Source organism: Neophocaena asiaeorientalis, unplaced genomic scaffold (assembly GCF_003031525.2).
Source record: "Neophocaena asiaeorientalis asiaeorientalis breed wild unplaced genomic scaffold, Neophocaena_asiaeorientalis_V1.1 scaffold130, whole genome shotgun sequence".
Classification (NCBI taxonomy): domain Eukaryota; kingdom Metazoa; phylum Chordata; class Mammalia; order Artiodactyla; family Phocoenidae; genus Neophocaena; species Neophocaena asiaeorientalis.
This window is the reverse complement of record NW_020173397.1, coordinates 5128039-5141453: the sequence shown is the minus strand read 5'-3', so window position 1 is coordinate 5141453 and position 13415 is coordinate 5128039. Positions and strand designations below refer to the sequence as shown.

General features: G+C 33.2%; 1 protein-coding gene across 4 annotated transcripts in view; it reads left to right on the top strand.

Annotated features, from left to right (window-relative positions):
• Positions 1-13415, top strand: part of CNTN6 (contactin 6) — a 289356-nt gene that overhangs the window by 240763 nt on the left and 35178 nt on the right. For all 4 annotated transcript variants that reach the window (XM_024747063.1, XM_024747065.1, XM_024747067.1 and 1 more), the window contains one exon: positions 5550-5677. In XM_024747063.1, the coding sequence (XP_024602831.1) occupies positions 5550-5677 (128 nt within the window). The remainder of the gene's footprint in view (positions 1-5549; positions 5678-13415) is intronic.

Below are 13415 nucleotides of genomic sequence, written 5' to 3'. Positions count from 1 at the left end.
TAAAAGACTCCTATGAGTTCACCTGATGTCGTAGTCTATCTTCCTGATGTTTTATTCACAATAGCTCATCAAGTAGAAGGCAAAGGGTAAGAAAGTAGAAGACAACTAGTTAAGGCATCCATTACTTTTGTTTCTGCTTTATGCTACTAACGTTCCCTGATAGTGGGAAGATTGAAATGTTGGATGTTCAATCACACTACATAGTCTGCCTGCAACTTATCAGTTAACCTTGAAATGTTTACATATGTTGGTGGCTCAGTTTTCTACATTTTCTGTTTTCTAATGTGACTATAAAATCTCCCAATGTCACTTGACTGTCAGACACAGCTTGTAGTTCTGAATTTCCACCGTTTTAATGCCCAAATGCAATTAGAAGAATAGCGTGATACATTACAAATGCTAACTACTAATTTTTCTATCGTTGAATGGTCATAATATATCTATACATGTAAATGTCTTTAAATTCTAATTATTATGTAACATTTTAAATGCAATGCCTTAATTTGTGATTTAATCATCTGAATAGAATACTAAGCTTTGGTAATTTGGGGGAAATTTTTCTATTTGATTGTGTGAACAGGTGAAATATTTTAATTAAGTGGATATTTGAGAATAGACACCAGAGAGGAACAGTGTTATCACTGAACTGTGAAATGATTATAGAGGAAGAGTTAAAGTGCAAACATACATACACCGTAAGTCAAGTATTAGAACTTGGTGACACCAAGGACTGATAACCATATTGTAGTTAAAGCCACAAAACATACTGCTGAGTCCAGTCAGATGAAAGTGTTTTTTAAGACATCAGGCAGGAGTAAGATTCAAAGCAAGAATTGAAAATGCTGGTCCCAGTCATGGAGAAGAGCGAAGACCAAAAACCAGTATCAGCAAAGAATAAGAATAATAGCTAGCATTTAATTAATTCAATTCTTATGACAACCCTATTTCCATTTCTAAAATAAAAATGAGAGCAATGCGGATCGGAAAGATTGACTCCACAAGTACAGACACGAAGTGGCATGAATTCAACGAAGGGTCTTAGGCAGTGAAACGTAACGCTGGGAAAAATCTTCTGGCATTCGGCTCCTTTCAAAAAGCCTGGCATATACCTCTCAGGTCCCTTTGTTCAAACTGAATTGTGACAAAACACTTCCTTCTTTCCCTGTTGTTACTGCTCATGGAGTTACAGAAGTGCTTACATTCTTTGGCAGAATGAGAAAATGTTTTATTAAAAACCTACTTATTGATGGCTAACCAGGAGTAGGGCACAGACAGGGCTGAGCATTTTAAACAGTTTATATCATTTACTCCTCATGACTCAGTGACACAGGTAATATTAATATCCCCATGTTACAGATGAGAAAGCTGAAGACTCTTGCACAGTTGAGTAACTTGGACCCAGTAATACAAATATCAAATATTAAGGCTCAGATTCAGTCACAAGCAGTTGACCCCAAACTCCACTTTTGCTAATAATAACTGTACTACATTATTGCATAGGACAGTGTAACAGAGGAAGAAAAATAATCCTTAGTATTAATATTGCCATCATTATTACCTCATGTTTATGGTTAAAACCCTCCTATAGTAGGGTAGATCAAACTTGCCTTTAAGATTTCACAAACGTTTAGAACTCTGAGGAAATGTGCATATATGCACACACACAAATGTTCCATAACATTTTGGGGAGTTACTGGATTCCCTGAAGGTCAGATTATAAACCTCCATATTAAAGATCATTCTATGCAAATACAATTTTATATATACGTTATATGTGCTCAAATTTGTGCTCTAAGTAACTATATTATTGGTAAATTATACTTTGTAAACTTGAAGTGAAAGAGCCCTTCTTAAAATAAGTGCTTCCTGGTGTAAAGAGAGAGGTATGGTTGGAATCTTGGTGCTACACTACCGAGTGTGTACCTTAAGGTACCCACTTCTTTCCATGCCTCACTTTCCTAACTTGTAAAATGGGAATGATAACAATAGTAAGCCCAGAGGTTTACTTAATAAGTCAATGAACTGACATTTATTATACACTTAGTAGAGGACTTGTGCAGAGTCAGCTTACAATAATAGTTCACAACCTGCTTGTGTTTTGACCAATGAATTTAGTCGTGAGAAAGAATATCCTCCATACTAACATTCTCTATTTCTTACATACCTATTGTAATATCTAACATAGTCCCTGGAACACAGTAGGTATTTAATAAATATTTGCTGAATAAATTTAGAAGGAAAAAAAGTTTAGCATTGTTCTGTTTGCAATCAGACTTAAAACTGCTATTAAATTTTTAGAAGCCTTACCATATTCCATGGTACCAGATATTTTCATATATGCTTTTATGATCTATTGTCTATTAGCAGTGTAATCTCAGCATTAAGTGCTAATTTAAATATGTATCTGTATTATATGTAATCAATCACTTCACTGTCTTTTGCTTTCTTCTCTGTAACTTATATTCTGTTTGCTAATTATTTATGCAAATTTCCACTCTTATCACCAGAGTGTTTTCTCAGTTTTTCAGTTAGCCGAGCATATCTGTACTTGTGGCTGTGATCTGTTTTTAAATACCAGAGAGTCTTGTATGAATAAAGACAACATTTTAATGTACTTTATTAATATATCCTTTCGAACCCTCCAGGTACTATTTTAAAATATCTTTTAGAATATTTCAAAAGGAGGATAGGAAAAGTCAGTTTTTATCTTTCCCTATGAATGTTACCAAAACTATCAATTAAAATGTTCCAGTAAATTTTTACATGTGCATCCTTCCCTATCTGAAAATGTCAATTGCTCAGTTTTCTTAATATTAATAATTTCTACTAAGCTGTGTTTTGATATGTGAGAGAACTGGAAATTCTCACTTTTCTTTAATAGTTTTTGTTTAATTATTCTGCATAAATTTAGTGTTTTTTTTTTTTTTTAATAATTTCTACTAAGCTGTGTTTTGATATGTGAGAGAACTGGAAATTCTCACTTTTCTTTAATAGTTTTTGTTTAATTATTCTGCATAAATTTAGTGTTATGATTAGATAGTTTGAGACCATCTACACTGTTAAAGATTAAGTTTTCTTATTATATTTTAACATCTCTTATTAATGAAAAAATAGTAAGTTGAAATATTCATACCATTTATTATGTTATAAAATCTCTAATTATAGTTAAATGTCTGGCTTTCTATATCCTAGGGCACTAGGGAGAATTACTTTTTTAAATCATCTAGTTTTAATAAATGATACATTGGTTTGGTTACTAGTTTGGTTATTTTCATAAAACATTTAAATCTAAGATATTTTATTCTTTTGCACATTTTTGCATATTGATCTATGAAAACAAAATGGATTCTTGCTTAGACATAATCTCTACAGACTAAAGTTTGATTTATAATGAACTGAGCAACGTTCTCAAACTCTATTGTGCATACTAATTACTGAAAATCATGTTAAAATGCAAAGTTTGATTCAGTAGGTCTGGGATGAGACCACATTTTGAGGAGCAAACACCTAAGACCATCTTATGGGCCTCTAATGATGACTCAGCAGATATTTCTTGAACGTCATAGTCAACATGCGGAATTATTTACTACAAGTGACACAAAGTGATGGCTCTGGAAAGAGCATGAGCACTAGAGATAGTTATAATTTTAAATTCATTCTTTGATGCTTATTAGCTGCTTAATCTTGAGCAGATTTTAACTTTTCCTAGTCTTAGTCTGTCTTCTTATTATCTGAAGCTTGAGAAATGTCAATTGATTGACTAAGATTTCAAAAGAAATAATCAGTTTCAATGATGATGATTTCAGTTCAATTTAACAAACATTACTGAACATACACAATGAGCCTGAAAAGGGTGGTGGACTTAGGGTAATATTAAACCACAGTTTACATGAATTGTCCTTTTCAGAAAGCTAAGTGAAAAATTATGACATATAAACATTGGCATTACTAGCTGGGAAGTTTGTCTGATGGCCTTTAGCTATCAGCAGATACATATTTCTTTAACATTTAAAATGTTTTTTTGCCAAAATTTAACGTTTCTCTGTTGCTTAAAATTCTTAGTTATTCCTAAATTCTAGAGGTAAGTGATGTACCCAAATGTTTCTCATATCGACCTCTTCTAATTGAATCAGGTGAAGAATTGTTTTTGGCCAGAAGTTTGCTGCATACTGGAATAGCTTTGTTGCTGTGTCAATAGCGGTATGATTCGATTGTTAGTATAAACAGGGATCAAGAAATCTAGACATTTCAGAAATTAAATAAGATGTCAAATGTTCACTGTTCGGGAATACTCCAAGAAAATGACTTAAAAGAAATCTGATTATGTGCCATGGAACATTCTAAACCCAGATGTGGCCCCTTCCACTCACTTGACAACAGAATATGGAACTTGTCACTGATAATAAACCCAACATCATAAGCTGGTTTCACATAAATTGTACTTGGCTGATGTTCTCTGTGTTTCAAATTGGGTAATTAATTATATTAGCTACATTTCCTGTAATACACATATTAGAAACAATGATATGTTTGCAATGAAAGAAATACTGTTTTGTTATTGTTAATGGATGTGACATGCATGCCAACTCTCTTTCCTTTCATTCCTTTAAAACCATTGTCATTACAAATGAGTTTTTACTGCTTATTTTTCTGCAACTCTGACTACCCACTAGTGTTTTTAGAGCTGTGTTTTTAAAAGGTCGTTAATTAAATTTATAAGACGTAAAATCGGGCACATGGTTTTGTTTTGCTTTGTTTTTCAGTTTTTGTCTCTTACTAAAACATTTGATGATGATTTTGTCAAGAAACCAATCTTAGGGGTTCTCTTGATTACGACAGTGCTCTGATGTTTGCTTTTGACTATTTCTGAGTTAAAGAGAAAATTTCATACGAATCATTTTTTGAAAGATTGGAACTTCTTAAATTCAGTCTGATTCTTGAAGCCTTCATTCTTTTTACTTCTCTCTTCCTCTTTTTAATGGGATAGGCCACATAACAAGATGGCCTGAGCCCTCTGGCTATGGAACCCCATGGATGGTTCCTTCAACTCACTAGCACAAGCAAATATTGTCATGGTTGAAAACCCTGTTGTTTGGTAGCTGAAAGTCCTGAGTAAAAACTGGTCTATAAAGCTGCAGAGTAAACAATGTGAAAATTGGCTTGCATTTCTCTAACGCCAAGTTTGGTTTTCACCAGAGTTGATTTTTCAAAATGCATAGTAACTAGTTGTGTTTGTTATTAATCAAGCAAATGGGCATTGTAGCACCAAGCACTCATTTGATTTTTAATGTGCATTGAAATCAGCAATGATAATTCAAGTTACAGCAAAATAATTATCAGTACTGTGTCAGAATAAAAGCAAATGTCATTTATTCTAATATGTGGATTCGCAGATTGCTCACAATTAAAAGCAGGATAATAGGAAAGGAATACATTCATATTAACAAATGCACCCATGGTTTCAGTAACGCTTTAAAATGAAAATAGGTGGTTAAGACTTACCAGTTTTAAAGAGCCTTACTTATGTTAATTATACATTTTCTTTTTAGAGTGTTTATCCTGAAGGATGGCAGCCTCAAGATACATAACGTTACCAGGTCAGATGCCGGATCATACACTTGCATAGCTACAAATCAGTTTGGTTTTGCCAAGAACACTGGCAGCCTAGCTGTAAAAGGTATTTTACTGTCTTCATTTGTGCTTGATGAACATTGGAGATATGTATGCATATCATGACCTCTATCACAGTGTCAACCCTGTATTATCATATTGTATATGTGAAATGTTTGATTTCACATTTTATTTAAGAGTTGTGTTCCCATATTCATTAATAGCATGCTCACTTTGCCAGTGGAATAACATGGTAGATGTGAATACCTTGGCAGTTGAAAAGCTGTCCAGCGGGTAATTAGACAAAACTAAAACTTGAACTAAAAATTTTGGATTTCCACAGATGCCTCAGTGTGGGGAAGCCATGGACATTTTGTTGACGTCAGTGGGTAATATTTTTTTGTGTGAAGTTTCCTTCAGAAACTCATTTTGTGTAAAATTTTTACCTGGATGTAAGGCTGTCAAGTGCATAATCAGTTCATTTCTTTCTATAACTCTAAGTACATAACTAGTGAAATGCAGACTCTCTTACATTCACCTTAATAAGCAGTTCTTTGCAAAGAAAAAAAAATTAAAACATTAGTGTCCATTTGAGTTATTATTAGATTCCCATCACAGTAAACACATACGCTCACACAACTTCAGATGGTAAAAGCGCATACCCTAGTCTTGAGACTTTTAAACTAGTATCAATCCGAATGTAACTACATATATCACCAAGGGACATAATTAGCATTAGATGCATCTACTCCCCATCTTTGCTACTTTATTGAACCTCAGCTCATAAAACTAGTCTGTTTAGGGGGAGCCAGGTCACTTTTATGATTTTATTGCCTCCTGGACGACAAAAATGACTGCCTTGAAAGACAAGTTTGAGCAGCTACTTAAGCCCAAATGATTAAATTCAGCAATTGATACTTTATCATCATTTCTATTAAAAATGAATAAATACAATAAAAAGTAGTTAGCTGCTATACTTCAACTATCCTTTAAAATGTCTCAAGGAAAATCAACACTCATCTTTATCCCTGGAAGATATTTCTTCCAGCTTTATCTCAAGCCTATTATATTATGCCAACAATTGTCTGAAACACTCAGGGGAAATGTAAATGACAGAACTTGTATCAAAATTCAACCAGTGTAGCATAATTTGAAAAACTTCACTTCTTTAAGATTGTATTGTCATCAGGTTTTTAAGACAGGTATGGACTTAATGTTTCAAGGAATGTACTGTAGCTATATTTAATAATAGGGAATTTCTCCAGCAAAGTTTTGGCAATACTCATGTACTGAAGAGTGTGAATGCTTTATGTCTGAAGAACTAACATGTCCATTAAGGAAGAAAAACAGAGGAGATTACCTTATTTCAAATTAAGAAACTACAGGTGGTATGCACTCATTTTTATTACAGCAGAATATTAAAATATGGTAGAGGATAAAAAGGCATTGCAGTTAATTCTTACAGGTATGGAGAAATCCACGAGGAGTTAAGATATGAAATTTTAAGGATGAAGACATCAGTAGTGGAAACGTAGTTTCTCAAAGGAAGTTTTGGTAGAATACTGGTGATGGGTGAGTAGGACCAATAATTTTCCTGCAAAAATACAATGATGGGGATGCTTTCACCCCAGAGACTAAGAGAAAAAGTTAATAGATTGAGCTAAATGGATAGTTTCTTTTCCTCAAATGTTTCTTTAGCATTTAGCTAAATGCTGTCTTAATGATGTCAATTACTAATTAATGGAAGAAAAGTAAAAGGAGAAGACTCACATAAATGTGAGAAACTCAGGAGCAGCTACTGACTTAGTTCTAATTATGGAATTTGGATATTGTAGAGGTGAAACACAGCCATGTTTCTTACTAAATAGGTCCCTAATTCTTAAGATAGAATTAAGCTGATATGTATTTTGGGATATTCCATAAAACACACCATAATCCTCAGGCACTCCACTCTGTCTATGAGTAAGAAAATAACTAAGATTACTCAGTTAAAATACTGATATATTTTTGCTTATTTCTAGTGTTTTTTTGCTGGAGCTATTGAAACAAAATTATCTCAATCTACATTCCGGGTCAACTTTATCTTTCCTACTCTTTCTTCTTCTGTGGCACATTTCGTCTCCTTACAAAGGATATAATTCACTTATTTACATGTATTTTTTTCCCCTATATTTCCCTTCCTCTAGAAAAGAAGCATAAAGAAGGCAGGGACATCACAAATTCTAGTACAGTCCTGGGAACAGTATGTGTTCAATAAATATTTATTGATTGAGTGAAAGGATCTCACCTCATTCCCCTTAGTTCTCAGAGATAATTTCCATCCTGACTTCCTTGCTCTAAAATCTGAAAGTTTTCAATTTTTCAGGGTTTACGCTTGTTAGAATACTTCACAATAAAGAACATCAAAGGCAAATAACAAACTTGTAAGTGCTTTCACTTTCCCAATTTTATGGTTTGTAGTTACATAATTCTAATACATAGAGAACCCCACACTCTGAAAGGGGGGACAAATATGAAAATACATGAAAATCTGAAAGACTTCATGCAGAGAACTCACTGTTCTGGTATTTTCAGCATAATACCAGAGGATGATTTACATATGCAAAAAGGGCTTATGTCAATATGCATGAATATCAAGTTATTTTCACTCATTTATATCTAATAATGGGAAGGAAATTGTGTTTGTTATTTTTAACCTTCATGAAATATCCATGTGCCATTTTAAAGGGATTTGGGGAATTCTTGCTTCTTTGCCATTGACAGTAACCATCATATGCAATATAAATAAACACATATACATAATAACACATACATTTAAAAAAAACTATATAAACACAAAATGTGTACAGTATGGATAAAAGCATCTTTAGAAACTTTGCTTTATTACTCATCTGTAATGTATAATCTTTATTAAACTGTGGGATTTTTACACAAATACAGTTCTAAGAGAAGTCTATCATTAGTATAGCTTCTTAACTAGACTGCTATCTCTAATTCCCTTTCATGTGGGAATGTTGAAGATATCACTGCCAAAATTATTATTTTACAACCTACAAACTTGAAGCTTTAATGTGAGAAGGAATCATAATACTATGCATTGATTCAAATATTTTCTTGACTATTAAGACTGTAGCTACTTGGCTGTTTGTTAAGACGATTTAATACTTCTCTGTGTATGTATGTATATGTGTGTGTGCACCTGTGTGTGTGTGTGTATGTTTGCATTTTCTTGTCTATAATGTTCATCTGATTGTCATTACACAGTCAAATATAATTTTATTTCTCAAATCAAAATCTTACAGTGACCTTTCTGGTAATAGGGTGGTAAGAAGCAAATGAGAAATTTCAGTAAAGCTGATAAAACTATCATCTTTCTTTGAATTTACTTATCTGCCTCAGTCATGCAAAAAATGTTGTTGTTAGATAACATGTAAAAAGATAATAGTTACAGGACCAAGATATTTTCCAGCTTAGGTTTTAGCTGATATGGTTTATCTGTGTCAAGAGGATTCTGAAGTTATCTGCACTGTATGTTGGAAATTTCTGTTCCACCATGCGACAGGATAAAGCAATTTGTTATTCAACACAGGGAGTGCAATTAGCACCAGCCTTACCAGAGCCCCAGCAGATGCCCAGTGTAATTTGAGGACATGTTCCATAGGCACAGACAGAGAATGGAAAGGAAAGAGAGTTTAAATGTTTTCATTTGTGGGGACTTAGTAAAATTACAATGTGTACATACACTAAGAGGTGTATGAAAATCACATAAAAGGGGAAATTATTTGATCTGGCATTTGGAAAATTATTAAAAAGCAGAGTAACAGCACGCTATAAAAATGATCTTGTTTGCAGGCAACATTTGTTTTCGTTTCCCCACTGGAGAAGTTTTGGATGTCCAATTATAGGCCTCATTGCTTCAGCATTATTTTCAACTGAAATGTCGGAACTTGGAAAAGCATATCTAATGTGCAAATTAAGTTTATTGCTGCTCATTTAGTTGTTTATTCTTTGTGATAGAAGTCTTTATTTTATCAGCATGGAGAGTGGCCTATCCATTTTCTCCAGCAGAATGAGGGTGTTCACTAATACGGTTCTACATTTACTAAGAAAAATATCGAGATAGGTAGATAATTGGAGGCTTTGTGGCTTTACACTGCACTTTAAAAGATTTGAGGTATTGAGCCCAGCTGTATCCAGAAGCCCAGCTTCACTGAGTAAACCAAAAATACAATTTCACAGAAATGACAAGACACAATGGAATACATCCATCTTTTTGTAGTGGTTGAAGTCTCCCAGTACTGCTAATACCTTTCCCCAAATATTTAATTCTACATTCCAATTTTCTACAAGAATGAATTAAAACATTTAATAGAAAGAAGGCATTGATTTAAAAATTATTAATGGAAGTATTCTTAAGGTGAAAAAATATATAGTGAATTTTTATACTGTCTAGAAATGAAATTTTCTTCCCCCCTCCAGTATTGAAAATAACGCTGAGTTCTTGAGACCTGAATTCCATAATCTCTTCAAGTATAACGGAGAAAACAAACAAAAAACTTTCATGTAAGCAAACACAATAATATCAATATTATTTTATCTTCATAACAATTTAATTCATAGTCTTTTAAAAATGTAGCACATATCACTCAGATGAAATTTCCAGGCATGTTAATAAGCAGTCTTTTTTCTTTTAAATATATATCATACAATATATAATGTAAAGCATGTTATATATTAATTATAATTAATGAACTATAAGTCTGTACTTTTTTATTATGCAAGAAAATTATCACTGGACCTATTATTGGTTAAAATTTTGCTTTGTTTTATTTATTCTTAACAAAAATAGGGGGTGTATAGCTTGTGCTTTATACCAAATAAAGAGGCCAGACAGATGAGTACATACCACTTCTTAAAGAGATGAAAAGCAGAAACTTTGAAATTAGATTAACTAGTTCAATTACTAACTAGCATGAAATCCTGAAGATTTTGTTTTTGCTGTTTGATGTTGTATTCTTTATTATTGTCATTAATTACACTCTATTAAATATACATACTCTGCTCCAGGCACTGTTATAGCTGCTTTATGTACATCATCTCACTGAACCCTCCGAACAACACTTTGAAGCAGATGATCATTAGAGATTAAGGCACAGACGTCTGAAAGTACTTGCCAAGTTCCCTTGTTATTAAGTGGCAGAACTCTTTTTTCCCTTCTAGTAAATTTATGTAATAATACTTACATGAGACACTTTTACATGACATTGTTTAAAGTTCAAAGAAAATAAAACTATAGTAACTTGCAGATATTAGTACTTCCCCCTAAATACTTCAGTTTTCCTTTGTTAAATAGAGTTCAATATTTGTTTACATCTTTATCATTTGAGGTAAACTTTACATATATAATGAAATACATGTCTTAAGTGTAAATTTGCTGAATTTTAGCAAAGGCGTACACCTGCGTAACCCTTAACTTTACCAAGATACATTACCATCATCCTATAGAATTTCCCTCATGCCCCTTCTTAATCAATCCCTACCCCCACCCCAGTCCTAGAAGCAAGGACTGTTACAATTTTTTTCTGCCGTAGATTTCATACAAATGCAATCATACAGAATATACTCTTTGGCATCTGGCTTCTCTCACTCAGCTTAAATCACTAGCTGTCAACCTTCTGTTTTTATTAAAAATGAACAAAACTAAACAAAATTTGACCAACAGTAGGTTTAATCTGTGTAGTTAAAAAAAAAAATCTTGAATTATAAATATCTTTGTCTCCAGTTTCCTTCCCAAACTTGTACACACTTATGCCCTGAGTATTGGGTTAGGAATTGGAAGTTCTGTAATTTTTTTCTTGATTCCAGTCTGAAGCTAAAAGAAGTGATTAGACTCCTCTGTTACTTAGGCATTCTATTTCTAAACCAGCACAGTGGTCACTCAAGCTCTAGTGACATTTTTTTAGGAAAAATGTGTGTCATTACAACATTAAGAAAAAAAACCCTCAGATGCAAGCTCTGTTTTAGGTCTGTGGATCCTGAACACTCAAGGAAACAGTTACTAGCAAATTCTTTCAAGCCAAAAAAAGGAATGGGGTAGGAGGGGGGCAAGGGGGTGTAGAGGGGAAAAATAATTAAATGAACTGATTGACTCTGATTCTCCTCTTCTGGATTTGATTCTCTCATTTCATCTACCCTTATCCCAACATAAATGTTCAGAAGAAAACATTTTCTGTTAGGTCCTGTAGGCAAGCAAAGTAAAATTTCCTCATTCCATCCCTTTTAAAACTACAGAACACTTCAACCTGATGTTTTACTACAACCCAGCATAAAGTTACAGTTGGAGGACTGAGCGAATGCTATCTATTTATAGGAAATATAAATATGATCCCATAAATAGTCATTGCCTATTATGTATTACTGCTTTGAAAGTGAGAAGTTGGCATATTTAATTCATTAAGCAGAATCTACAGTGCATGCTCTTTTTAAATAGATGTCAGGCTCTGTTTTGATTACTTGTTAATATAGAAGATCTGTGTTTACATTTTACATTATTACTTGCTAGGGAATTTTTCAGTGTTACCTTGCCTGATACTTAGACTTGTTTTCTCATTTAGACGACTCAAATTTTAGACAATTACTTTCTCTAGACAATTCGTCATTTGTTTCTTTTACTCTGGGGCTCAGGGTAGTCTTTTAATATTTGTTCTAAATCATTTAAATATTGAAGTGGAAGATAAATGGGTTATGGTAACTGCAGAGAAACTGTAATATACTGACCATGGTTACTTTGTAAATTGGAATTAAATCATGCTCTGCCTATGGCGGAATATAATATAAATACCAAGTACTGCATGTAGATTTTAGTGGATATAAAACAACCTAGCCTACTGCAAGTGTATGTACAAAGAGGAAAAATGTGTTAATAAAGATTAAAAACTCCTCCATTTCTTGCTTGCCAGAGGTGGGGAATGAAATCACACTGATTTCCTTGTTTGTTTGTTTTCTCTACAGGGTTTATTTCAGAGTACTAGCTTTGATTTTCCCGTGCTTGCTTTTCCTAGTCAGTAATTTTCTTGTTTGTTTGCTTAGTTTTCTACGGACTTGGCAACAATTCATCCCTCAGCTCTATCTCAACTTTCTTCCTTTAATATCAATCTACCTTTGTGTCGGGAAGCCTGGTTTCCTAAGCACCATACCTTTCTCTTGACATACTTCCTCATTTGGGTAAACTGCATCTTCCTATGGATTTCTGAGGACCAATTTAAGAAAAATGCAATGTTTTTGAGATCTTTCTTGTTTGAAAATGTCTTTACACTATGATTACATTTGATTGATGGTTTAGTTGGAAACAGAATTCTGGACTGGAAATCAGGATTCTTCATAAATCTGGAGATGTTACTCTGCTCTAAAAGCTGAAGCCATTTTGATTTCTGACCTGTTGTTTGTGACATCTTTTCTCTCTCTCTCTCTCTAGAAGTCTGTTTTTCCCAGTGTCCCACAATTACATGATGATGTGCCATAGTGTAAATTTATTTTCAACCTTTTTACAGGGCATTTGGTGTACTTTGTCATCCTGGAAACTCGTAGTTCTTGGTACTGGAATATCTTCCCAAATAATTTAATAATTTACTCCATTTCTTTTTCTGAAATCCCTATTATTTAATAGATTTCCCAAACTGGTATTCGAGTTTACACGTGTGTGTATGTATGTATGTATGTAACTATTTACCTATCTATGTATATAATATTGTATTTTATATCATTATATATATATTTAGATATATATAATTTATATACATGCTCAT